At 43.9% G+C, this 27164-nt stretch overlaps 1 protein-coding gene across 1 annotated transcript in view; it reads right to left on the reverse strand.

Moving 5' to 3' along the window:
• The window catches only part of WDR3 (WD repeat domain 3), a 34071-nt gene that overhangs the window by 4459 nt on the left and 2448 nt on the right, over positions 1–27164 (reverse strand). Inside the window, exons 3-25 of the mRNA XM_066614837.1 lie at positions 26897–27106; positions 24802–24920; positions 23611–23689; positions 22082–22177; positions 21194–21304; positions 20498–20599; positions 20315–20412; positions 18958–19059; positions 17875–18105; positions 15531–15624; positions 13897–13998; positions 13105–13190; positions 11022–11157; positions 10597–10653; positions 9287–9387; positions 7660–7771; positions 7425–7559; positions 6093–6143; positions 4451–4516; positions 3555–3647; positions 3004–3051; positions 1773–1816; positions 632–760 (exon numbers count right to left, since the gene is read on the reverse strand). Coding sequence (XP_066470934.1) covers positions 632–760; positions 1773–1816; positions 3004–3051; positions 3555–3647; positions 4451–4516; positions 6093–6143; positions 7425–7559; positions 7660–7771; positions 9287–9387; positions 10597–10653; positions 11022–11157; positions 13105–13190; positions 13897–13998; positions 15531–15624; positions 17875–18105; positions 18958–19059; positions 20315–20412; positions 20498–20599; positions 21194–21304; positions 22082–22177; positions 23611–23689; positions 24802–24920; positions 26897–27106 — 2402 coding nt within the window. The remainder of the gene's footprint in view (positions 1–631; positions 761–1772; positions 1817–3003; positions 3052–3554; positions 3648–4450; positions 4517–6092; positions 6144–7424; positions 7560–7659; positions 7772–9286; positions 9388–10596; positions 10654–11021; positions 11158–13104; positions 13191–13896; positions 13999–15530; positions 15625–17874; positions 18106–18957; positions 19060–20314; positions 20413–20497; positions 20600–21193; positions 21305–22081; positions 22178–23610; positions 23690–24801; positions 24921–26896; positions 27107–27164) is intronic.

The raw sequence follows: 27164 nt of genomic DNA on the forward strand, positions 1-27164 counted from the left end.
TTAAACTTTTTCTGGTTAAAGATCACATCTTTGACTGCCCTGTTACTCCTGGGACACCCGGTGTATGTGCTCCACTGACACATTTTAATTCAGCTTGAATGAACCTGCAACGCTACACCCACGGCAATTGAAATGACAACTTTGTGAGCCTTCAAGCCCATCTGCTTAGCTGTCAAGTCTTCTGCAACTCTTTGCAGGGTGGTCTGTATATGCCACACTGGGTTAATTAAAGGAATAGAATAAACCAACAAATCTGACATAGAGTGAGATACAAAAGCCTCTGAAAACTCTTTAATCTGCATCCTGCAGTTGGGCGACAGTCACGGAGGCCTTCTCAAGGTAAGGGACTGTTTGTTCCCTTACCTTGGAGCTGCATTGTCCTTACCTTGCTGCTGGAAAGTTGGTTAGGATTGCACCCTGATAAATCAATAATGAACTGCATGCTCATGGAAGCAGGCAGCTGTATGAAAGCCTGGGCTTTAAACATAATCAATAGTCTCTATACTGCCACAAAGTTCGCTCTGGCATTTGTCAGAACCATTCCCACCTAGGCTCAGATCAAGGCCAGTTGTCCAAGACCTACTTCAGCCCATGAAGCTACTCTGCACTCTCTCTGTATTGTGAGGGTTACCTGAGCAGAAACATCAGAGCCCGGCAGAGCAGCTCAACATCTGAGCCTTGCTGAAGATATTGATTGAAGAGCTTGAGAAGATCAGGCACATAGGAAAACGGCAGCACCAACAGAGATTCTTCCAATTCACTGAAGAGGGGAGAAGAGTAACATTATCAAGCCTCCCATTCCAGACCTAGGGCAGCACCCATTCTCAGCAAGATATTACCACCAAAGCAGATGGCACTAGCACAGAAGATAGTAACCAATGGCTTGCCCTAGACACCTGAAAAAGGAGCACACGTGGGAACAGGTGCTTGGCACCATTGCTGCCTACTTTTCCAAGGTGAGCAAAGCACAGGACACCTGGATAGAACTAGGCACGATTTCACCTAGGGCGATTTCTAGCTATGCTTCATCAGTACACAAACATCCTGCCTTTCCAGGTCAGGACTGGCTGCTATCAACTCCCAAGCACACAGGCAACTCTGTGAAGTGGTAGCAAGACAACTCAAAGAGCCACAACCTCTATCAGCTGTTTCACAAAGACTACGTTTTATACTACGAAACCCTGGAAACTCAAAACCCAATGGTGTTCAATGAGCCATGCGTGATAAGGATTTTAGAGTGCTAAGGATTTTGTGAGTTAGACAATGACAAGCTAGGTTGGGGAAAGAAGGGGTAGGACAGCTTCTATATCTTATGGTTACAGCATGAAGCCCGAGGACACAGGAGGAGCATCTACCAAACAAGGCCAATGGATGACTAAGGAGCACGTGTTTTGAACCAAAGCATCATACATACAATTCCCACATATTCAGTCAAAAGCTCTCTGACGGCAGACAGCTGACTGAGCCCCACTTGTCACTGCAGGTTCTACTACAGCCTAAAGAACTCAAGACAGCTATGGCCAAAAATGCAGTGCTCTGTACATCTCTAGGATCTTGCCATACAAAACAGGCTTTATTTCAGACTGTTCAAATCCAGGTAACTTCCATTAGAGCAACTATAGTAGGTGCCTGTAACTTTGATGGAACTGCATTGATTATGAACCCAGAACCTGGATTGTGCATTGTACATACACATTTTCTTGTCTCAGGAGTTTCCACCAGCCAGGCCTATTAGCCCGTTCACAAACCACAAAAAGCTTCTTGACACTCACCTTGATCTCACCTTCTTGAGAACATCCAATACGTAAGCAGAAGGCTGCAAGAAAAGGACAAGAGTGGATTCCGTTGTTCACTTTGGTAGGTCAGCTCAAATCCTTTATGGGAAAACATGTTCTGACCAGAGCATGATTTTAGGGTGCATATTTTTTTTATTGGTGAATGCATATTCATTTTTTTAAAAACACTATTGGCAAAATTTATTTTTCTGAGCGAATAAAGGAGTGAAGCTGGGAGATACAGAACACAGTGTAAGTAATAAGACTAGTAATTCTTCCAAAATTTCACAAATACTTTGAGAAACATGAGCAAATAGACGATGATTTGTAGATTAATTGCTAGGTGACAAACTGAATGGCATTTTACTATGCCAAGCAACTAACAGGAAATGTAACATGGTGAGACAATAAGAATTCATCTCCCAGCATCCAACCAGCTCACTACAAACAGCAGTTGATTCACTGGGATCTCACTCAAGAGGTCCCTGTGAATCAGCTGCTGCTTTTAGTGGGCTGGTTACATGTCTACAGTATCTGCCTGTCAGAAGGGGTAAGGTGAGTTTTTACAGTCTCCCACTTTTACATTTGCTACTAGTTGCAGAGCATGGTAAAACTGGCATTGCCACCTAGTTCTGCTCCATACATTTTCTACCCCTTCCCACCATCAGCAAAATGGGGGTAGTACTACTACTGATCTACCATACAGAGCTACGGTAAAGTCTGCAGCAGAATACTGAACGTGAAATACCCTGAACCCTCCAAAAGCATCATCATCCATCTTTCAAGCCTTGAAGCAGTGTCGTGTATAAACCCTCCATCCAGTATGTTATTGATAAGGTTAGTCTGAAATTTAGTTAGCCAAAACGTGTCACTACAGAATCAAGAGTCTAAATTACAAGGATCAAAACGTTGTAGTCACACACTCTAATCAATAATGAACACCCATTCATCTGCACCTCACACAATCCTAAAAACTGCCCCACTCTCATACTAAGAAAAATCAAAGGGCCCAATCCTACCCAACTTTCCAGCACCAATGCAGCCACAATGCAGCCCAGACGAAAGGGAACAAGTGTTCCCTTACCTTGAGGAAGCTGCTGTGACTGCTCCCCCACTACAGGATGACACATATGCCCCATTGGCATGGTTGCATGCCATGCTGGAAAGTTGGATAGGATTGGGCCCTAACACTCCTTGTGTCTCAACATGCGCCACACCTTCTACTTACTGAAATGTTGCCATATGCCTGGAGAATGGGGTTTACAGGAAGAGGAACCTGCAGACAGAAAATGCATTGCAATTAAGGCTCATTCTCCCTCCAGACAGACGATGAATGAGAAAACCAAACTTATCTGAGAAGCAGGATTTTCCTTTTGAGTGCGATCATGTGTATTTCCCTGTGTTGCTGTGTGAGAATTTGGTCCATGCAATAACATTTCTCATCTAGCAAAGGGAGGGTGGGTAAACCAGATTTTTCACCAACTATGTTGTCTGCCCAAGGGTGATTAAATAAAGGGAGGGGGACACCAAAAAAATTGGGCTGCTTTGAAGGGGCAGGTTGGCACAAAAACCTGGAATGAATGAAAGACTGTACCAACTAGCTCTTTTAAGCCCTGATGATTAGAAACAGATCCTTGTTGGACTGAGCTGTGGTCAAAGTACACAGGCACACGCATGTGTGTCCGCACAGGTCTTCAAGCATTTTCTCTTTGAGAAGGGCACGACTGAGGTCCAATCACACCGCACCACAGCTCACATGCCCTCAGGATTCTTCCTCACCTCTTTTCCAGCAGCTCTGCAGATGGCTTTGTGCTCTTCTAGTTTTGCGGTCTCTTCTCGGTACAGCTCAATGGCTTCCATGACCCGCTCAGCCTACAGGCACAAAAGCAGCGCGTCAGCAGCTGAACCAATGAAAGGTGTTAATGTAGACTGGAAGACTGCTCATCAGAGTGGTTTTACGCCTGACACTAGACTAATCAAATAACATTTTGCCTGTGAAAGCAGAGGGGGGGATGACTGTTATGGCTCTTTTGTGCCTCCCTGCAAGCAGTAGAAATTTTACAAGGATGCTGCAATGACCATTTACTACACAAATCATGACTAGCTCACTAACTAAGTAGCATTCAGAGTGGCCTCTGCTTTAAGTGGTGTTTCACCAAGAATGCTGGCTCTTGCACAAGGAATCATAAACATGCCGCTGAGCAAGCAGTGCCATTTCCCTTTCAGTGCAAAAGTAAGCTTTGGAGGAGGCTACCAAACCCAGCAGAGTATCACTCAAGCTAGTTTCTGAAAAAGGTCAATAATGATTCTCAGTTCTAAGAGGTAAACTATTCCTATTATGGGCCGTTTCCATCTCTTGCTTGAGCTCCACTGGGGGGCTTGCAAGCCAATTGAATGTACTACACTTTATTTCCACAAGAGGAGTTTCAGAGCACTAAGAGAACATGCAAGGCAAACTGGCAATTACTTCCCACCCAAAAAGAAAATGTCAGTCTCTTTTCTGCTACCACGCTGAGTATTGCGGAGGCAGCTTTCCTCAAGTCTTCCACGGAGGAGCCCAGTGCTGTCTGGCCTTACAACGTGGATTGGGGAAAAACCAGCAAAAGTTCTGATGACCCTGCATTTCCCCAACTCTGCACATCATGTACTTTGACCAAGAAATAGGTAAAACTTACTGCCTTGATGGTTTCAATTGTCTTCTTCCCTGCTAATCCAGCCTCTCCCCGAGTCTCCCCAGCAACCTGAAACAGGTACACAAAAAACAGACCTGCAAGTTAAATCCTGAGAAGAAGAACTCTGCAGGAGCATCACACAACCTGCAGTTTCTCCAGTTGCCTTCAAATACCCTCAATAGCTTTGCATCGAGGTCTGTAATGAGCCAAGGATTTTCAAGATACTGTTCTGCAGAGACCAAGGATCACATCAAGTCTCTATTATAATAGAGTGGAAATACACATACCATTCTATAAGCAGGAAAGCAATGCCAAATTGAATGGCACAAGGAATATAAAAACAGCAGTAGGTGTGCAGCAGTGGAAATTTGAATTGCTACTGCCTCACAGGCTGACACTAATAAGAGTCTATATGTGCTGGGAATCATTTTGGAGGGCAACTATATCCTCAGGTTTTGCTTTCTCTGTTTACATTCTCCCTACCACTCAAGCATTCCTGAGGCACAGCCGAGAGGTCTAAACTTATTAGACTGCAATCTGATCAACTGACTTAAATATCATGAGTTGAATTTTTCATTGATTGATTTGCATATCTGATCTAGAATTAACAGAATTGCACTTGGATTTTTCAGCTGAAGGGCTGATAAGCTTTTATATTTTTCAACAATTTCATGTATATTTCATTTAAATATTAATTTGTTGGATTCACTGATAAATTTATTTTAATATGGATAAATAGGGGAGAAAGGCAGATAAACAAATTGTAAGGGAGAGATGTTGAAAGAATATGAATGCATTTTTCCTCTCTGATGAATGCCTTTTTTTCCTCTGAAGAAATGCTGTAAGTCTGGCGCAAAATCAGCTTCTAAAGACATAGATGAGCCAATTCCATCATTAATGTTGGAAAGGGAAAAAAAATTAGTACTTCATTTGGAGAACAGAAAATATTTCAAATCAATAAAGAGGAGACAACAAAAACTTGGATGAGGTAACAGCAGAGTGGTAGATAAAAACTGAAAGCAAGTTTGGAAGCTAAACCTAAGGTCACAATCCAAGAGAGTTAAAATGTGCTGAAACTGTGTTAGACTGCGGCCAAATAGCAAATATCTAGCAAGAACTGATAAGCAAGTAGGGTTCTTAAATGGGTGGGGGAGGGGTCTTGATATAAAGTTTTGTGCCTGAACCTTTGTGAGTTTCTTACAGAAGTTTTCTTAGGAAAGTTCATTGGCTGCATTTTGACTAGAACTGAATCTAGAAAATGTTGGTAATCTGTCAGGCTTGTGGCCCAAATCCTACTTCTTGGGTTGCAAAATTAACTCATGAACAACCCTGATTTGCTTATGGGGAGGGGTCTTAGAAATCTGATAGCAAACATGAACAGAGATATTAAAACCAGAATTTATTATTAATTTACCAGTGGAAACTTTTGAGTAATGCCCGGTCCCAAGCATGCAATTCAATTGTGAAAGATGTACAAGTCAAGGAAGGACAAGTCAGCAGACCTGAGATCTCCAAAGTGCACTGGCTCTCCACCTTGGCTCTCCATTCCGCTTGGACAACGGGGCCTTCTGAAGCCCAAGAAATTCTAATGTTCTCAGGAAAAGCAAGACAACCACACTTGGAAACTTAGGCAGTAATGACTTACCAAAGGTTGGTCTTCCTTCGCAATACTCTCTTCATACTCTGCTTCTCTTTGCTACAGAAGACAATAATTCAGTGTGTGAGTATTGGTAGGGGCACAACGAAACTCTACGACTCCACTACTCCCCACCTCTGAAATGTTCAGGTGAATCTGCTTGTGCCATCTTTGGAGGCCAGGCTTAAGGCAGTGAGATGCAGTAGAACTCTCTGCCCAGAGACCCGCATGATTAGCTCACTGACTACCAGTGCTTATTTCTTTCAAGAAGGGTGGGGTGGGTGGGTGTGCTTCTTCTCTTCCCCTCTCCCTTTAACCTAACCCTATGTGGTAGGTTCAGATGAGAGTGATTGGCCCTGGTGAGCTTTGAGGCTGGCTACTAAAGACATTTCAGACTAGCTAGTGATGTGGTTTGTTTTTTGCTATTCTCACGCAGAATTCTAATGTTGAGCAGTGCAAACCTACCACCACCCCCAAGCTGGCACAAATCCCTTGTGCTGGCTCCCAAGTATCACAAATGTGCTGCACGTTCGTACCTACTCGGAAGTAGGCTAGGCCAGTACAGAGACGTGCGCTGGCCTAGCAGTGCTGGACCTGTGCCAGGAGAGGGTGCATTTGTGCTGGCTTGGGTAGGCTGGCGCAGGGGGCTGGAGAGGGTGGCGGGAGGGTGTTGGGGATGGGGAGGGAGCATTTTTGGGTGGGGGAGGGTGGTGGGACCAGCTGCAGCAGCACAGACCAGATCCTAACCCCTGTCCCGGCCTAACCAGTGTTACACAGGCTGCTTAGATTTGCGCCCATGCAGTCACTGGCACAGATCCAAGTAGCCCCATAAGGCTGGCTGATGCACGACATGGGGTAAGAGGAATAAAATTCTGAGTTGTGCCCCACTTTGCATCTACCTTGCCCTGGATTCACCACAGGCCAATCAGTCTGTTTGTTTCAGTGCAAATTATGATTGCGCCCTTAATTGCTTTCATCCATGAGTTAACAACTATTACTGATCCAGGCCAAATGTCAGCCTGTCAATTTGCAATACAGACCCATTGTGACATGACCTTAGTCTGAAGTGACATGCTGCTGACTTCAGGTCACTAAAAAACAATAGCTTGATAGATATCCAGCCTAGGAATTTGGTTGGACTCACTCAGTCAGGAAGTGTTGCAAGGTTGCCTCTGGTGAACAGATGGCATTACTTACACTTTCATTTACTGACAAATCAGGGAACAAGCCAAATGAATGGTTTGGCTGCGAATTGCTCTGTACAGTTTTTAATTTGGAAACTCAGTATATTAATACGTTAATTAATTAAGCATGCATCTCACACAAGACTGCTTCTCTTACCATCTCCCTCTCTTCCTCCAAAACCAGTGGCTCCCTTGTCTTTTCCCAGAGACGCAATGATTTGTCATGCGAGGAGGACACAACGTAGTCACCATTGGGACTGAGTGCCAAACACCACACTTCCTGGTGATGCCCCTAAAAATCAGATATATAGACAGTAAATGACAGGAAGAAGTCCCACACTGCAGTACACCCACAAATCCATAGGGGCGCACATCCAGCTATCCGATTTTACCTCTAGAGTTTGGATGTGCTCAAATTTATCAGCATCCCACTGTTTAATCTTGTGGTCCTTTCCTGCTGTAAAGAAAAGGTGGGACCTGGGAACAAACTGGAGGTACATCACACTAAAAATGAGAGAAAGGGACCATGTTAGACAATCTCAGATCATCACAATTTTAAAACTACATCCCACACCCACAGGGCCATTTTAGACAGGAAGAACATGAGGAACTTCCTATCTATCTATCTTTGGCTGCCACTTCCTTCCACTCTGTTACCTCTCCCAGGAGTCCCTGGCTCAGACCTCAGAGACCCAGATACTATAGCAGCCACTTATATAAGAAACTCATGCCTCAAAAGCAACTGTGCTCAACATTCAGGGACTGCCAAAAATCCAGATACAAACTTATCAACCCAAGCAGGTTGAAGCATTGTAGGATAATATTACAAACACTCTAGACCAGCGATTTTCAACCATGGCACATTAGTGTATTGCGAATGGTGTGCAGGTATGCCATAGGAGTTTGGGGGAGGGTCCTTTATTAGTAGGACAACTGGGGGATGTGAGCCACCAGCCAGCAGTGTGGTGCAACTTGTCAACTGTCAAAAAACTAATGGTGTGCCTTGAAAATTTTAGTGCCTTGTCAGTATGCTGTGAGATGGAAAAGGTTAAAAAATGGCTGCTGTAGACAGTTCCCACAAATTGGTCTGTGAAAACACAGATCCCATACACGGGACTGCACAGATGACAAACATATTACACCCATGCAGTGACTATACCCTTTTGTGCAAGACAACCAAACTTGAACATATTACAACCATGCGGTGACTTTACCCTTTTGTGCAAGACAACCAAACTTGAACTGCCCTCCTGCAGGGCAGCAAACCCCAGAAAGAGTGTAACAACAGAACAAATCCTTTCATACTCTAACCCAGGAGTGTCCAAACTTTTTGGCAAGAGGGCCACATCATCTCTCTGACACTGAGTTGGGGACCAGGAAAAAAAGAATTTATGTTTAAAATTTGAATAAATTTACATAATCACGGAATCATAGAGTTGGAAGGCCCCAATGGGTCATCTAGTCCAACCCCGTCTTAGGCAAGGAATATGAAAATATTCGAGTTGGAACTTATATGAATGAATGAAGGTCTCATGATAATTCAAGGCCTATAAAAGACCTTGGGCAAAGCAAGGCCTGCCTTTCCTTCGCTGCTGCTTCACAGACACAAAACAGCAAGAGGAGGAGGGAGCCCTTAGCCTGCAGCTCACGCAAGAGGTCAAACAGTCGGCCCTTACGCTGAGAGTAGTTGTGTCGGACCAGCGCGGGCTCCAGCAAGTGTCTGCAAGGCCAGAGGTTCATTGGAGACTGGGGGCTCCTCATGGGCTGGACTGGGGGTCCCCCTGGGATGTGTGTAGGTACTTGATGCCAAAAGGTAGTAGTCAAAGTGAGAGAAAAGAGCACCTCGCTCTCCCAAAAGCTCTAAAATATTCAGCAAATGGGCCTGTACAGACCCCAGATATGGGACTGCATACAGGTCATGATGGCAATGAACTTCTCTTAAGAGTCTCAGAGAAATTTAAATCTAAAGGAGCAGAGCCTATACTGAGTAAATCCAGGTGTTCTTGGAGATCTACATACCTGTCATCATGGGCAAAGAGAGATCTGTGACAATCCCCAAAGTCCAAGCCCCAGATCTTCACATTCCGATCAGCGGAGCCTGTTGCAATGAGTGCCCCATCCTAGAGCAAAGCAGAGGCAGAAAGGGCTACTCAGTCACTGATATGATCAGGGTGTGCCCAGGCTTCCATCCATGGCTCATCAAGTCAGTAGCATAGTGGGGGGGGGGCGGTGGGAACCTGGGATTGGGTGATGCAATGACACTCCTTCCCTGTATCATTTGGAATACTAAAGTCCAAATTACCTGTTGTTCAGATTGGAGAAAACCTAGCAAAACTATTTCATCCAGCCTTCCTGGAAAGCAGCGTTCTCAACCATTGATATTCTTACTACTGGTGATATGTAATGTGGTTTCCAATGGTTAACATGGGACCCACATAATACTACCATCTGGCAGTGAGACCAGCAACTCAACATGACAAAACAGTGGTAGGAGGCTCGGCTCTGTAGGCAGAGCTCCAGCGTGCGCTTTTCCCGCACTCGAAAAAGGCCTCCCGTTCACTCCGAGTCTCTTACTGGTGTCTGTTGCGTCAAGTCTGTTCTCCCAATCTGGAAGTAACTGGTGATGACATCTTTGCCATTCACTTCCAGTGGTACTTCCAATAGGTGGACCATGCAAAGTGGTAAAGTGGGAGGGGGCAGATGTTGAGAAATGCTTTTATAAAAGCATCAAACTAATTCCTCACAATATAGCACAGAAACATGCTTTTATTAAACTGGTTTTCAAACAGTGCTTTCAAGGACCCCTTACACATCAACTGTTTTGCCATGGAAGCCCTGCGCATTGCTGAGGATTTTAGGAAACATTTATATACAATCATTCCATGAAAGAGATTGACTAGGCCCACCAGGCTTCATCATTCCCTTGCATGTACCAAGAGTATATGAGGTAAAATGCACCAAAAACAGCCCTCAGCAGCAAACAGCAGAAGATGAGTAAGTCAGTCCGTCCATCATTACTAAAGCCTTTCAGTAAGGAACAGGAGTTTGAAAACCACTGTTTTATTAACATCCATGAAGCCAATTTTGGCAGGTACAAATGTCAGGGCAGCAGAGCCTCTTCAACATGGTGAAGGAAGAAAAGAAGACCTTCAACTTCTTGCCTCAACCCAACTTTTACATTTCAATGAATGACAAGAGTGCAGCACAAAACAGCTGCTCAGAGGAGATGTGTAAGGGGGACAAAATGAGCTGTCCATATGGCCACGCTGGCCTGCCATATGCCACATCAAGAACTGCCAAGGTCTCCAGCATGTGCCCGCCATACTCACGTAGGAGATATCCATGCACAGCACAGGCAGCTTGTGTCCATAGAGAGACAGGAAAAACTGGAACGAAAGAGGAAGACAAATGCCACCTGTTACATAGAGCACAAAAGTGTAGAAGTGCCTGGACCTTTATGATTGGTGCATAGTTCAACAGGGTTGCCTTTCCAAAACACAGACACACTTGCTTTCCTCAGAGTAAAAGATAAGCTATCCAGACAATAGGCACTTGCTACATTTGAGGAGCTGCGTCCTGTTACTCAAATGTGGAGCTCTTGTTCTCCAAAACAGCCACGGACTTGCTACAGCCCCCTGCTAGGTATTCAAAAGAAATGCCTGGCAACTACTGATAGCAAATGCACACCCGAAACTACTCAGACTTGTTTAACCCTTGAATCCTGTACTTAAACCCCAAAGGTGCTGCCTGCTACCTTGAGTGTATCTGTGTAGAATATTTTCACCGTGCAGTCCAGTAAGGAAACCGCGAGAAGCTTTTGGTTGGGGCTGTACCGGACACAAAGAACATCTTCATCCAGCTGCAAGACACGTGTTTGCTTCACAGAAAGCCTAGGATACAAGCACAGAATTGATGGCACTGTTAGCTGCACTGCAGACACAGGAAGCTTTGCAAGGTGTACCTTGGAAAGGAGCTGCAAAAGGAGCATTTCATGTCAATTTACAGGGACAGCTTGCCCATCTTCTTTGCCATGTCCTTCCTATTTGGGCTGCGGAGAAGGAACCCGCATCAGTGTTCTTAGCTCATCTAGGATGAGCTAAAAACATGAGCAGGATTCGTCTCAGGATGAGCAGGATTCGTCTCAGTTGGGGCCAGCCAAGGCTTAGAATCAGAACCTGCTTTGAAAGCCCTGGCTCAGTCACAGAAATATAACCTTGAGCCTGAGCAGACAGCCTCTTCTGTATCACCAAGTAATTTTAAAAGCTATAATTAGGGGGAAAAGACAAACAAACATCATGCAATGAAATTACAGATCCCCCAAACACAGCCAAAAAGATATCCAAAAATGACTCTCCCAGAATCAAGGGGAGAAAGACCCAAGCACGTTGTTGCAGGAACATGAGACAATGAATCCTCACCTTGCTTGAAAAAGTGGTACCCGCCAAGATATGGTTGAAAAGTTCGAAGATTGTCTCTATGAACTATATGACAGACTGTTTTCTGGAGGTCAGTGTTCAACCCCAGACTCTCTTTTCTGATGTTTCTAAAAATTTGTGTTTCACCATATCATTGTGTTTTTGACAGGTTGAAATAGCCCAAGGGAAGCCTGCAAACTGCTCTATGAATTAATTTGTAGCAAAGTGGACAGGGTCATTTACACGCTGCCACAAAAACACTCGTAACCGAATTCTCCTTTCAAAAGAAAAGGTCAAGTTGTATACTTTTTATCCAATATGACAGACTTTTATTGCTTACCTGAATAGCAAGAGGGATTCTCACCAGCCCTCAGGCAACGAGTGAACTTTCTGGAAAGATATGCTCTGCTGCATTTATGGAGGTTCTTTATATTTCTTGGACTAGAAGTCACAAATGTAAATTCTCCCAGGAGTAGGATGGCAAAAAGTAATGTGATAATATTGGGCATGTCTCCCTGCTACATTTTTCTTTGGTTTTGTTCTGTTAATCATGCACATGTTTGTATAGTGGCAAACCTACAGAGTATCAGTGAAAAGAAGCTATATTGTAACAGAGTAGTAGTTTTTAATATATGAATGGCCGCAGGTTGAATACCCAGTTCAGAAGGGTCTTGGTTGCTGGCATTAGCAAGCTGCTACCAGTCAGAGTAGAGAATGCTGGCTAAATGGACCAATGCTCCAATTCAGTATAAGGCATCTTCAAACATGTTGTTGGCATCCTTCAGTCTCGGAAGACTCTGGTATTGTGCTCTGAATGGTGGTTCTGGAACAGCATCTAGTGTGGTTGAAGACTGATTCGGGAGTGACAATCCCTTCCACACTGGCGCAAGTGTAGTCTGTCCCTGGTCTGTCTTCCTGGCTGTGGGCCTTCCTTCTTCAAACATAACATAAACAGAAGGTGGGAATGGAAGAAGTTCTTAGAAGTTACAAAGGTGCTCAATTTCGGAAAAAGAGAAAATTAGCTCCCAGAATGCACCAGCAAAAAATGCACTGAGTAAATTAAAGGGAGGAAGAGCAGGACACCTTGGGGTTAAACAATCAATATAAGCTGTTGAATAATAATGCAGTATTAATTAGGTCACAGTTAATATATGTACATTATAATTCCCAAAAACAGAAAACTTTCAAAGAAAAACCCTGTTTCATTTCATATTTTGAAATTTTCTCCAGAACACACATTACATACCTATTTGTTATAAAGCCTCATGCCCTCCCCACCACAAGGCAAAAAGCTATCTTGTGACCAGCATGTGATGCTGCATTTCTAGGCAACTGTAAGAACGTGACCAGTGAGAACCAAGCACAGGACCCAGTGAAGGCCGGCAAGGCGGGGGAGGGGGGGGAGACAATCAACATCCTCACCTCTTTTGGGTACTGTTCTCATCCTTCACCAGCTCAAACTCCCAGAACTTGACACATTTATCCGCACCTCCGGTGACAAAGCCACGCTGAAGGAGACAAAAGTCTCAATTAAAATGAAGTCTTGTGCACTCTCTCGCCAAGGAAACAGGAACATGATCGGAAGTTTTCAGAAACCATTTGCAAGTCTGAGTATGTGGTCCTTCTGCAATGGTGCTGGTTTCAAAGCACCCCAGAGAAGTCTCTTTCTTATCAGTGTACTGAGGCTTTCCATAGGGCGCTGATTTTCATCCTTTTCCATCTCACAGCACACTGACAACGCACTAAAATTGTCACGGCACAACGTAAGTTTTTGGACAATTGACAAGGTACCACCACGCTGCTGGCAGGGGGCTAACAACCCCAGTGGCCCTACTAACAAATGACCCTCCCCAAAGTCCCATGGCACACCTGTGGACCATTCATGGCACACCAACATGCTGCGGCACAATGGCTGAAAACTGCTGCCTTAGAGAGAAAGATATGGGTGGTAAAGAAGGGGGCAAGGAAAGCTCAATCATCACAGGGGTTCATTCAAATTAGCTTTTATTGTGGCCTCGCGAATGGAAGGAGTCCCTCCCAGTGATCTCCTTCCATTGTAGAACAGGCTGTTTTATAAACATTTCTGTGCCAGAAGCTCTCACTCTCAAATTGTAAAACATATTTATACTGTGTCCAGGCACCCACTAGTGCCTCAACAAACCTCCTACTAGAAAGAAATTTTTAAAAAACCGTTAGAAAGTGGGCCTGAGCTACCTGGTCTGAAGAAAGACAGATTGACCAAACGGCTCCATCGTGAGCATCGACAGCCTCCAACAAAGTCCCAGCAGCAAGATCAAACAACTGCAGTTTCCCAGTCTAAAACAAGCCATATTCGTTATATCACTAATGGCAATGACATCAACAACAGCTTAGCATTTATACCGTACTTTATAACGTTAAACACACTTCAAACATGTAATTGCATTGTAACATTTACAAACCTATAAAGGTGGCCATGCTAAAGAATGAGGTAGACCAGGGGGGAGGGGGCTCTGAGGCTGAGAGAGTGGCTTGCTTAATGACTATACAAGATCAAGGCTGAAGCAAGATTTGAATCAGGACTTTCTGATTTGTATCTGACTCTTAGCCATGATACTACCCACCCACCCACCCCCCGGCTCTCAGCAGTTGCAGCTTTCATGTGGTCATTGAAAGGGGAGAAAAACCACATCCAGACCAAACAGAGACAGCTCACTATTACATCCAAAATGCCAAGAGGTGGCAGTAACAGGGAAATCTCCCATGTTGTGCTTTTCACTTATTGCTGGGCTCCCACATGACATTCACATGGGTACAGGAACTGCTGACAGATTGAACACACATCAAAGTGAGATACCCGAATGCTGGGAATCTAAGAGCAGCTCAGCGCAACCACGGCCTGACTCATCATTTCTTATCATGACGCTGATTCATTCAAGCAAGTCACCTGCAAAGTAACTCCTTGTGTTTGAAACACACAAAGTTAACTCCTTATGTTTGAAACATACATGGCCCTGCATATGGTTGGGTGTTGAATGGCTGAAAATGTTCCCAGCTGCATCAACCTTTGCTATGAGCCTCCTAATAAGTTCACAGGAGGTCACACTTGCCGTGTCTTCAAAGCACACTGAAACAAAGGAAAATGCACTCTACTCCTTCCAAGGCAGCGTAAACAAAGCAGTGTGCCTGAAAATACACGTATAACAAAGACTTTGCTCTCTAATTGCATTCTATCATTGTCTCTTCCAATATAATCAGCATTGCTGTGAACAACTCAAGGGTCTGAATATACCAAAACAGTATAATTCTGCTCAAAACAAGTTCAGAAAATCCACCCACCCCTCAAGAGCCAAACATCGATATCTCAACAAGAGTCAAAGTAAACTTTGCAATGCTGGGCAAACTTTTCAAACAAAGAAGAGATGCACTAATAAACAGGAAAAGACAAAGATGAAGTGAAATAAATCCCAGTGCACAGTCTTAAAGCATATGATGTAGCAGCTTGGCAGGTCTGGCTCTGGTCAGTGCCAAGAGATCACCTGAGAACCCCTTGTACACTGCCTCGAGTTCCATGACAAAAGGAAGTCAGATTATAAATGAAATCACAATTAAAAATGAACAAACAATTCCCAGCATGTTCCAAATATCTTTGCCAGGGAAAATAGTTGAACAGCTGGACAGATACCAGGCTGCATTTCCCTTCAGCACTACATTTGCAGAGGAGCTGTGTCAAGAACGACACTCATCTGGAATTAGAGGAGATGCAATTGGCTCAACAGCCGGAGAAGAACACCCTTCTAAAGGTATCTGGAAACCTGAGAGGATTGTTCCCTAGGCCCCCTAGCATTTCAGAAGGCATAGAAACTGACCTTAGTTCCCACAACAACTTGCCGATCTCCTGGGACAAAAAGGGAGCAGAGCGCGTACTCACATGCGATGGTCCGGATACACTGCAAGGTAGACCTGAGGTGGGAACAACACACAAGAGATACTTGCATGCAGAAGTGAAGGCTTCCTTTTAAAGCAAGATGAGCTCCATTTCAATGTACCATTCAATGATACAAATGCTTAGAAAGCCCATAGTCAGAGACATGCCTGGTTTGATTTATGCCAAACTGTTATTCCTCTGTGGGCTTCAAGGACAAGTTAGCAGTACTGAAAGCGGATCTTTCATGAGCAAGCAGGCACCTGCATCATGAACAAACACACGGTACTACAGGACGTTGCCACTGCATTACAGGGAAAGCGCTCCGTCCAAGTGGCAAAAGAGAAAACATCTGCACGTGATCTGCCCACAGACCAGCCACCAGGACGGCTAGTAGAAACTGTTGAGTTAGTATCTTTTAATAACCTGTGAAATGTCAGAAGGAATTACTCAAAAGCAGGTTTCCTGGTCAGGAGCCTGCAAAATTAAATTTTGCCATTTGTTTTGAAATTCTCCTTCTTTTCACATTTGACTTTAAAACACTTTAACCTGCCCTCTTCCTTATTAAAAAAAGGCACAAAATCTCCATCAAATAACAAAACAGGTGCCCTTGTGAAAGAAACTGCAAATATTAAGCCACTAACTTACCACCAGTCAATATTAAACATTCTAATACTAATACTTCCATGATCCAGCCCGTCTTGAAAGGCAGGTTGCAGAGCACAGCACTGCAGGACTTCTACTCAACACCTAGATAAGTGGTTCTCAAACGTTTTAGCATCGGGTCCCACCTAAAAATGTTTACTTTACCAGCCAATAGGCCAATGGTGATTGGGCAGCAGGGCTCTCCCCAAGTAGCAGGTTGTTTAACCCTTGATACACAGAGCCTAATCTGCCCCGTCAGTTTCTGGAACCACAAAAAATTGGGTCGTGACCCACTGGTGGGCCATGGACCCAGAGCTTGGGAATCACTCTCCTAGATAAAAGTGCTGGTGGAGTCTGACTGAAGATTTGCAGCTCAATGTTATCAGCCTGCTGACGGCTCTCAGTTCTCTTGCTCCTGTCCATTTTAGTCAAAAGAGATGGTGGAAGTTCTGTATCGGTGCCTGACATCAGTCATGGGCTGCATGTAGATCAACCAACCTGAATCATAATCCAGGCAAGACTGAAGTGCCCCTGGTCAACAGAACTACTTGACTGGGATACCAACAGTTTTGGGAAAGGCTAAGCATCCTTCTGAAAAAATCTGAATTGTAATTGAAGGTTTTCTTGGGAGCCAGATGCTCCTAGATTCTCAGATGGCAGCTGTGGCAAGGAGCTTCTACGCTTTTGCTTTGCTTAGCATGGTTCTAGCCATGAATGAAAAAGGTAGACCTGACATAGTTACACATACAGAAGAGTGGGCCTTCCCTTCAGTTGTACTCCCTCTTTAAGGAAAGGCACTTGCCTCTTCCCTTCAAACTTTTGCCAGAAAATTAACACTTATTCTTTGCAGAAATGCCAGTGACAGCTGTCACTGCTCCCTACTTATAGATTGCAGCATAAAGCTTGTTACTTTTACTTAGCTGCTGTGTGTGTTGCTTTTATACCGTGGGGTATCAATAATTATTTTTTTTTCTTTTTATCTGCAAGCTGCTGTGTGGATCATTTTGGCCAAGTACAAAAGGTTGCAATTAAACATGAAAATAATCTCAAATAAAAAGGAACCAAGCATTTTTCCTTCCAAGCTGCAAGGTCAGAGCGCTCAGGATGGCAAGAGATTAATATCATTAAACTATATTGGGGGTCTCTAAACCCTGGCCCCGGGGCCAGATGCGGCTCATGACAAGCTTCTGGTCTCCAAGTCTCTTGTCTGTTCAACCGAATGTGACCACAGCTGTACTTCAGTTGTGTCTGGAGGGTGAAGGCCTAAAAACATCACCTCCTGGTTTTCCTGGAAAATCAAGAAGTGACATTTTTGGGTGATCTGAAGGCTCTAGGCTTTCTAAAGCTTTCTAATGTATTTATTTAAACATTATATTTAAAATTTATTTTTCCAACCGTCAACACCATGCCATATTTTCGATATGGCCTAAAAGTTTAGAGACCCCTGATCTATACAGAAAGAAATAGAGGTCATGTCAGATTAGTTTAGCAGCCTGCATGGAGCCAGGTTTTGGCTTCAAACTGTGGCTATTCCCAATTGCAGGAAGAGAAACAGCAGAAGAAACTGTGTACTCCCAGAGTCAGTGTTAAGCACCAGTGTTGAAAAGATATATTCTGGCTCTAGTATTCCGGAAGATCTGTACCTGTTCCAAATCTTAACCGATTCAGCAGCAGCCGAGAGAATACCAATGTTGTCAGAGCTAAATGCCAAGGTTCTGACATCACTGCGGTGGCCTCCAATGGTTATCTTGGACATCTGTGCAACTTGGGCTGCCTGTACCGATTGGTTCAAGGTGTATGTTTCAATTATGTTGTTCTGGAGCATTAGAGTGACTTTCAGCTCCCCCCTCGGGCTGAGCACCAAGTCAAAAGATCTGTTAAAATAGAACAGTTGTATTATTACACACAACACTAGATTAGTTCACAACTACTAAACCAGAACAGCAGCCTCTAAACAAAGACAGCTTATAGTTCACATCTGGGGAATAAATACAGACATTACTTGTTTTAATCACTTCGGACCTTACAACAGAGAGATTTATATGAAAAAACATAAACGGAAGTGACAAGCAAACACTGGAGGTGACAGTTGCCCACTGGCTCCTTTGATATCTCATCTGCATCTCTGAAGACTATTGTCACCAAAGGTCAGGGCTTTTATGTGGACTCTAAATGAACAAACTTGGCTACGTCCCTTCTAAAGTTAAAGAACCGGAACTGTGCTGACAAAAAAAAATGACAGCTCGTACATCCTCTTGGATTAGGAAGTTCCAAGATTGGCTTCTCTTCCCCAGTAATTCCCAGTCCTCTTTACGGGGAAGGGGGGGAAAGATGGAAACTTGGAGGTCTTTGAATCAGCAGGAGAGCCTTTGATGAGGCCCTGCTCATAAAAAAACAGAGTTCCATCAAGATCTGCCCTCCAGATCCAGAGAGATTCTCTATCAAAGCACCAGGAGTGACACACCAGGCTTCCATTTTTCCCAAGTGTAACTCCACGAGATATGTAGCCCAGCTCATTCTCTCCTTTCTTACACGAGAAGGCTGTCTGCACCACCAAGCAGGCTCCATCTGTAAGCCCCATAAGCAAGTTAACAGGGTCCTGCCTATTACCTCCTCACGCAAGCTGCTTCCCATGTCCCTATTCTGAAATGATTAACTCTGACATATCTTATCAATGCCAGTAGCATCTAAGTGGCAATGACCACATTCAATACTTTCAGACTCACTTGATTTTAGCAGAAGCTTTTATGTTAATCAGACGTGGAATCTTCTCTTGCAGACTGCACTCCACGCTGCCTTCAGATACCTCCTCCTCCTCTAATTTCTGCCTAAGATGGAAAGAAAAAATGAGTTAACCATCTAAATCCAATTCAAAAATAAGATCTAAATATACATAAAATTGGCACTGTCATGCCAGCTGACAACTGGCAGTCCCCAGTCAAATCTGAACCTTTGTGGGGGGCTCCCCTGGTTACAACCCATCTCTTGTCCTCCAGAAGCTGCTTATGTTAAGAGTTTCAGAGGAAGGAGTCCCTCCCCCCTTTCATGCATTCTCTTCACATCTCCCAGTCAAGCCGTTCAGCAAGCACATAGATGTCTCATCTATACTGTATTTTCTTCTAAGGCTAATTCCTCAGAATTACTAAACAAAGCTTTGGGCTGCATATATATTTTGCTAAAAGATGTGTAGGGGCCTTCCCTTGGAGGGGCCTGGAACAGGCTTGTTCCTCCCCAGGGAGGCCTCAGATTGGCTGGAGGGAGAAGGGGTTCCAGCACCCTTATTCTCCTCCCTAGCAGAGCTGCCAAACCTGGCCTAGGAGCTGTTGACCTCACAGCTCCCTGCTTCACACTGACTGCCTCTCATCCCTGGCCTCTGTGTTTTATGGAGCAAGCCTGCCCCCTTTGGCCCCTCCCCTTCCTCCAGGTGGGGCAGAAAAGGCCTTTCCTGTACCTGGCTTGTTTCCTTCTGTGTTCTTTGTTTGCCCTGCCAGCCCCCTCTGGCTGGGTGAGGTGAGCCAACAGGCTTTGCCCCCTTTGGGGCCAGTGAAGCCTCCCTACCCTGGGCATGGGGTGCCTGCTCCCAGATAAGTCGGGGGTCAGGGCATCTGGGAGGGGCCCCAACAGATGCCAGCAGACCTACAGAAATACTAGGCAGAAGTTTGAAAGTGTTTTGATGCTGAGCTTCTCCACATAAAAGAGAAGCTTGTAATAAATGTGACTGTTAATGGATAAATAATTTCCATTGCAACTGCTAGATTTGTCTGGTCACACCGTTTAGAGCAGTAAGTTTCAACCTTTTTCACCTCACAGCACACTGACAAGGCACTAAAATAGTCAAGACACACCATCAGTTTTTTTTTACAATTGACACCATGCTGCCAATGGCTCTTCTATTAAATGACCCTCCCCCAAACTCCCGTGGCACACCTGGGGACTACTCTAGGCACACCAATGTGCCATGGCACACTGATTGAAAATCACTGGTTTAGAGACTGAGCCCAATGTCATCCCCTGGATGGGCTGCCTGCACTTGGACATGGATCCAATCTAAAAAATGTGATGTATTGCCAATAAAGCATTTACTTGGCTTTTTTCCTTGCTTTCTTCATTTTCTTCTCCATTTTCCTGCGAATCTCTTCCTTGCTAAGCACATAGAACACTTCCAGGACATAATCTGTTCCCTTGAAAGAGAAGAGACCAAGTAAGTTGCAGCATTTTCTGAGGAAGAAAGCAGACCTCTGTGAGCACCAAAAGTCATTAACTTACATGACAAGCAAGAATTCTTCCTGTCCGATCAGTGGCAAGATTAACAACTCGGTCCCTTCCTTCCCGCATCACAGAGCCAGCTTTCGTACAGGTCAGAATGCGCTAATGAATAAGGGAAAAGAAGTGAGAAAACTACTAACAAAAAGTTCAAGAAAACCAACAAAAGCAGACAAAAAACAAGAAGAAATCAATGTTCCAGTCTATATGTCTTATCAATTAGTTATAATAAGAATAGGGGAAAGGCAGCCATTTCATGCTTGTCTAAGGATCAAATGAAACACCATACACACGGTCACATTTCTTGTTCCCACATATAAAATGGTGTCTAATTCCTACTTCAAAAGGAGTACAGGGATGAGGGAACCTGCATCCTCTCTCCCCTATCTCCTTAAGATCCGTGCGTGTGTGCATGCATGTGTCAGGAAGTTCTACTTTCCAAACCTGCATAACCCTTTTGGTGTAAAGACTCAACACACACCCACTGAATGGGGCAAAAACAGGAACAAATGTGCTAGAAACTATTGTTTATTGCTTTTGTATAGTCCCAGGTTAGCTGATAAAATAGAAAACTTGCATGATATCTGAGGACACCTTCATTGTTTCTGTGTTTCTGAGAGGAACATTTAGTATTTTTTTTTTCCTTTAACACATTTGCTGTTCGATAATATTTATGAATGCTACATTACAAAACAATACCTCTTCTTGGGTTTCTTCCTCATCTTCCCTCTTGTCAACTTCGGAAGATTCTTCCATTCCTTTGGCAGGCCCTTTGATTCTCTTACACTCGGGTTCATTAGGATCTTGGTCCTGCTCATAGTACCAAAAAAAAATAGCAAAATAAACCCAGAAACTCACTCTCCACCATCAACCTTCCCTCACACAAACTATTTCCTCGTTCGTGCAGATAGTTTATTGGTGCAAAAGGAATCACACATTCAAAAAGCACTCAGATATAAAGCCAAACCACAGGCAGCTAAATCAGTGGGATGAGGAGTTAGCCAACTGGCAAATTAGTGGGATAACAGAAGCTAAGCACTGGGGCAACCAGGCACAAGATTCAAAACAGCAAGGTGATCACTACCCATACTCAACTTCTCCCTGAAGATGTACTTTTAGCCAGCCAGTGCAACCCCTCACACAACAGTTGACTAATTCCATGAAGGAAGGAAATTAAGAGAACTGTGTGGTGTTCAAGCAATCACTGGAAATTAGCAGGAAATTATGGCTGCCTAGTAACAATCCAGACAATTCCCTGGGTTACACACACATTACAATATTGTGTTTTATTCCTACAGTTATATAACTGCATTCATGCAGTTACTGCATTCTTGCAGTTACCTCTTCTTCTTCTTCAAGACTAGAAGACTAGAGATTGACCAAAGAGAATTTATTTAAGCAAAACAAGCTTGATGTCAGGTAAGCCTCCATGGGGAACACCCCCACAAAGAAATTTGATTCTGTTTTTCATCAGTAGGCCAGTAGCATCCCTCTTTGGGCCAGAGGTAACATAAAGTAGTCAAGTGAATAGTTGGAAGTCAAGGGCAGATGTAAGCAGAGAGAGGGATGTATGTGTTAAGCACTTACCTCTTGAAAATAGCTGATGTTCCAGACTCTCAGTTCACTGTCAGCAGAACCAGTGATAAGAAGTGTTTCTTCAGTAATCAAAACTAATGCCCACACCTAAAGAGAATATGTCTTTACATTATCTTTACTCAGTAACAGATTCTTCCATCAGCGATACATAACCAACACTAAAACAATTTTCTTTGCTTATTTCTGCACAATGAATATCTATGTTTTGACAAGGGAAAAAAGGAAGACAAGGGGGGAAAGGAAAAGAAAAAATAAAACCTAAAAAAGGGTTTGAGGGTCTCTAGACTTTGAAAACCAATTAATTTGCTGCACTCCACCCACACATCATGAAGTACCTTCAGGGGCAGGAGCCAAAAAATAAGCCAGACACCTTTAAGGGACTGCAAAACTGGTTGGGCCACACAAATATACCTATTTGAAACCTAAAGTGATTGGAGCATACCTCAACATATGTACATAGGCCAAAAATGCTAACACCCTCTGAAGATAAATATATGCACAGTAGTTTATGGAAGGAACCACTAAACTGCATCTTGTGACCAAATGCATCTTCTAGACCAGGGGTGCCCGGGCCTGGGGGCCACTTGCGGCCCTCAGGGGCTCCCAATCAGGCCTGCAGGGAACCCCCAGTCTCTAATGAGCCTCTGGCCCTCCAGAGACTTGCTGGAGCCCGTGCTGGCCCAAAGCAACTGCTTTCAGCATGAGGATGACTGTTCGACCTTTCACCTGAGCTGTGGGATGAGGGCTCCCTCCGCTACTTGCTATTTCACATTTGTGATGCAGCAGTGGCAGCAAAGGAAAGGCTGGCCTTGTTTTGTGCAAGGCCTTTTATAGGCCTTGAGCCTACTGCAAGACCTTCATTCATCCATATGTTCCATCTCTAATAAATTCATTTATGTAAAATGCATTCAAATTTTAAATGTAGATTAATTCTTCCCCCCCCCCCCCGGTGTCAGAGAGATGATGTGGCCCTCCTGCCAAAATGTTTGGACACCCCTGTTCTAGACCAAATACAAAAATGGGTAATGTAATATGCCTTCAGGTGTGCTGTAATTATCTTTCTAACGTATTTTTGATCTGATCTCTGTGTGTGTAGACACATAAAGTCACAGTTCGCATTGGACTAACTTATATTTCATCCTACCTAAAAGATGCAACTATAATCACAGTGTAATCTGACATGGCTAAAAGGAGAATCGTTATATTCAGAGATGTAAAGGGACCTGAAAGACAACAATCCTACACAGAATCTCTCCATGTACAGAGGAAGTATAACCTCAAGACAAATTAGGAATGCAATCATAAGTGCATGCCTACTTGGGAGTCAAATACATTGAACTCAGTAAGATTTCCTTCTAAGTCACCATGCCTATGGTGCTGCTAGCCTTCATGACAATGGCCAAACACCCAGTTTGGCAGACCACCTTTTCTAAACACCAACAGCTGAAGGGCAAAAAGATGTAGGTTGTCATTAGCTTCTCAGCCCATTCTTATCACTTGCACCTCCCCATTCTGTTTACCTCTGTTCGGTGTCCAACCAATGTTTTGAAGCAATGCTGAGTATCAAGATCCCACCATTTCACTAAGGTGTCTTTTGCACTGGAAAAAAAAAATGATACACAATATATGGTAACAACATAACCCAAATTATCATAACAACCTAATCCAAATAACCCAAAACAGTGTAACCCCTAACCAGTAATGTTAACATTAGCCATTCTGGATAGAGTCTCACTAATTTTATGATGTCCATATTTGAATAATTTAGGCCAGATGGATTATGCAGTCACATAAATTCCAAGTTCTATTGATCTATCTACAACTTCTTCAGTCGGTGGCACAGTCAGGACTGGTATCAACTTAGCCTTTCATAAAGCACATTGTCATTTTCACCCTTCCCTCCCACCTCCAAAAAAAGTTTTGGACACCTAAGTACAAGGAGGACTCTGTTAAGCAGGAATGGGATCAGAGAAGGGTAATGAAGATGGTGAGGGTTTGGAATCCAAGCCCTAAGAGAAATTGTTAAAAGAGCTTGGTATGTTTAGCCTGGAGAAAAGAATGACAACCATTTTAGGTATCTGGAGGTCCATCACACAGAAAAGGGAGAGGTCTTCCAACCTGTGGCTTCTGCCTAACCTAGAACAAGTGCAATAAGCTACATAATGCATGTTTTTTTTTCCTCAACAAAGGGTGGGGAGACAGCCACAAGCATATCAAGCATCAGAGGGTAGGTGGGGTAGATATGGGTTGCCTCTGTTGAAAATAGGATGCAGGAGGAGATGGACTCTTGGTCTGACCTAACAGGGTTGCTCTTGTTTTCTTTTAGTCCAGGTGGGTCTCTCCACCTGGAAATTTTAAAATTCTGCGAAACTCTGTTCTAATTTTTAAGAGCTTTAAGAAACACATCATCTAGGATAACATATTAGGGAGGGAGAGAATTATCTCCTTTTTGTCAAGCTGTGTGATAGTGACCCAGAAGGGTCCTGTTTTTGATGCCTCCTAAAACTACCAAAACAGGGAACATATCAAGACTCTGGTAGGCCACAGTATATGGCCTGCCAGTTAGGCAGCATTCAGCTTGATGCAAATTCTGCAGGCCAGAGATATATGACAACAGGAAAAACTATTAAACACTTTCAGCAAACTGCTAAATCAGGACACAACATCATTTGGCCAGTTTGCCCGTTCCATCCGAACTGAACACTTTTTACCTGGAAACCAATATATTCTTCTCCTTCAAGAAGAGCACCTGCGTAACAGCATCCTTGTGGCCCTTCAGTCGGTACAAACCACTCTCACTGATCACATCCCAAATGATGACGTCTGTGTCCTAGGCAGGAAAAAAAAATACTCTGAGCGTTCAACTCCAGTGTCTTTTCTAGTGGCTGTTTGCTGGTGTTCTTCTGCATATTTTTAGATTGTGAGCCCTTTTGGGACAGGGACAGGGACAGGGACAGGGACAGGGACAGGGACAGGGACCCATTTAATTACTTGGTTCTCTTAATTATTTAATCCACTTTGTGAACTTTTTTGTTGAAAAGCAGTATATAAACAACAATATACTATTGCCGTAGCCAATTAAATTCAATTTAGCAGGAAACCTAATCACACAAGGTGTCACACACATAAACCCCAACTTTCAGCTCTTAACAGAGGATTGGTAGTTAAACAACACCATTTTTATGACATAGATCTAGGGGGGAAACCAGGAACAGACAGGAATGTCTGTCTAACACACTGGTTCTCAACCTGTGATCCGGGGACCAGAAGTGGTCCGTAAGGTCTCAGGAAAAAAAAATCATCTTTGATCACTTCCAGTGTCTCGCAGTGCAAGCAATCTCCCATGGACCACCAAAGAGGGCAGAGAATGGATTGCCCACAGCCACAGCATTTGAAGTGTCATCTATGACTGTGGGGAGGCCATTCTCCATCCTCTATGACATTCCATGGGGGAGCACTTGTTAGATGGACCACCAGAAAGGGTGGGGACCAGACTCTCCACAGCCACAAGTGGTCCATGACAGTTCCAATTTTTGTCTCAGTGGTCCGCAGACTTCTAAAGGTTGGGAACCACTGGTCTAACACCTGACCCAGGCAAAGTAGAAGAAAGCATTCTTGTCAAAATTATTAAGCACTAATATGACTTGTTCAACAAAAAGTCTACCTCACCAACTCTTAAGAATTCCTTGAGAATGTCAGTATGTAAAGGATAGTACACAGATAAACATATACAGTACTGAGACCTTCAGTTTTTGAGACTAGAACTAGATTCCACTACACAGCTATCCCTGTGGAAGTTTTTTCTTCACCAAAAGTTTCTGACTTGGAATGGTGGAGTTTTGCCTTTGGATGCCCGATGATGTCTACAGCGATTAAAAACAATGTAAGATGAAACATTGTTTTCAATTCATCAAACCACATTAGTTGTTTTGGAATTTTATGGCTGGTATGCCAGAGATTTTAACCATGAGTGCTGCTTCTGAATAAATTTAGCAGACATGGGATGATGTAAATTGGTAGCTTGCTAAAGCACATAAAGCAGAAGCTAGGAGCAAATGGACAGTTCTCACAATATAGAACAAAAAGAAGTGAGATCCAAAAGGGTGAGGTATTGCATATCCATTACAGTCAATTCTCGTTACCTGCTGGGGTTAGGTTCTCAGAAAACACAGCAGATACCAAATCATTGACCCGTTGGGAAAATGGGGTTGGGGGAAAAACTGGCACTCCTTTTCATCATGACCCTTCTCATTCAGCCTCAGAAAATGATCAGGATTCTGATGCTGTGCAGGGGAGGGGTTGCCAACCTGGCCAGGTGGACCCCAAGGGGGGCTACAAAATGGCCGCGAATGTGAACAGAGTTAATGGTTACCAAAGACACTCCTCTGTTGGTATAAGTTGCTTCAGGAACACTTGAGAAACAAGCAAAAACATTCCAGTCAACTTTTCTAAAAAAGTGTTTCTGCTGTGACTGCAGCGGCATCAGCTTTAGGAGTCCTTGAAGTTCCTAAAATTTCCCCAGCATCTGACTTCCGCTGATTGTCATTGTTAATTTTGCTTTTTAAATGCACCAGAAAAAAAAAAAAGCCCACCAACCAGGTCACCAATGACAACCAAGAACGGCCTTAATACCTACTCTGGATTAGACAGATCCCTTGGCCTGATTCAACACAAATATTCTTATGCTCCACTGACATATTAACTTTCACTCTCAGGACACCACTTACTTTGACTTCAGCCCCATTACCAAAGTTCAGCTGACGCACTTCAGTTGAGTAGAAGTGCAGTTTACCTGAGAATGCTCACCTTTGACCCTGAAGCCAGCCTTCCTCCCAGTGCATCGTATTTCAAGGTGGTAACGGCGGCCTTATGCCCATTAAAGGTGACGTCCTCCTCACCACTTAGGAGGCTGAATATACGGATTGATCCATCCTCATACCCAACAGCCAAATGAAGCCCATCTGGGGATGGGCAAAGGGCAGTCACCTCCTGCTTTAGACCGTGAAGGGCGAGAACCTGTAAAGGTAAAAACAACAGACCTTTGTAGCAGAGGGCAACACAGGCACCTTTACGT

This window comes from Tiliqua scincoides, chromosome 2, assembly GCF_035046505.1.
Source record: "Tiliqua scincoides isolate rTilSci1 chromosome 2, rTilSci1.hap2, whole genome shotgun sequence".
Taxonomy (NCBI): domain Eukaryota; kingdom Metazoa; phylum Chordata; class Lepidosauria; order Squamata; family Scincidae; genus Tiliqua; species Tiliqua scincoides.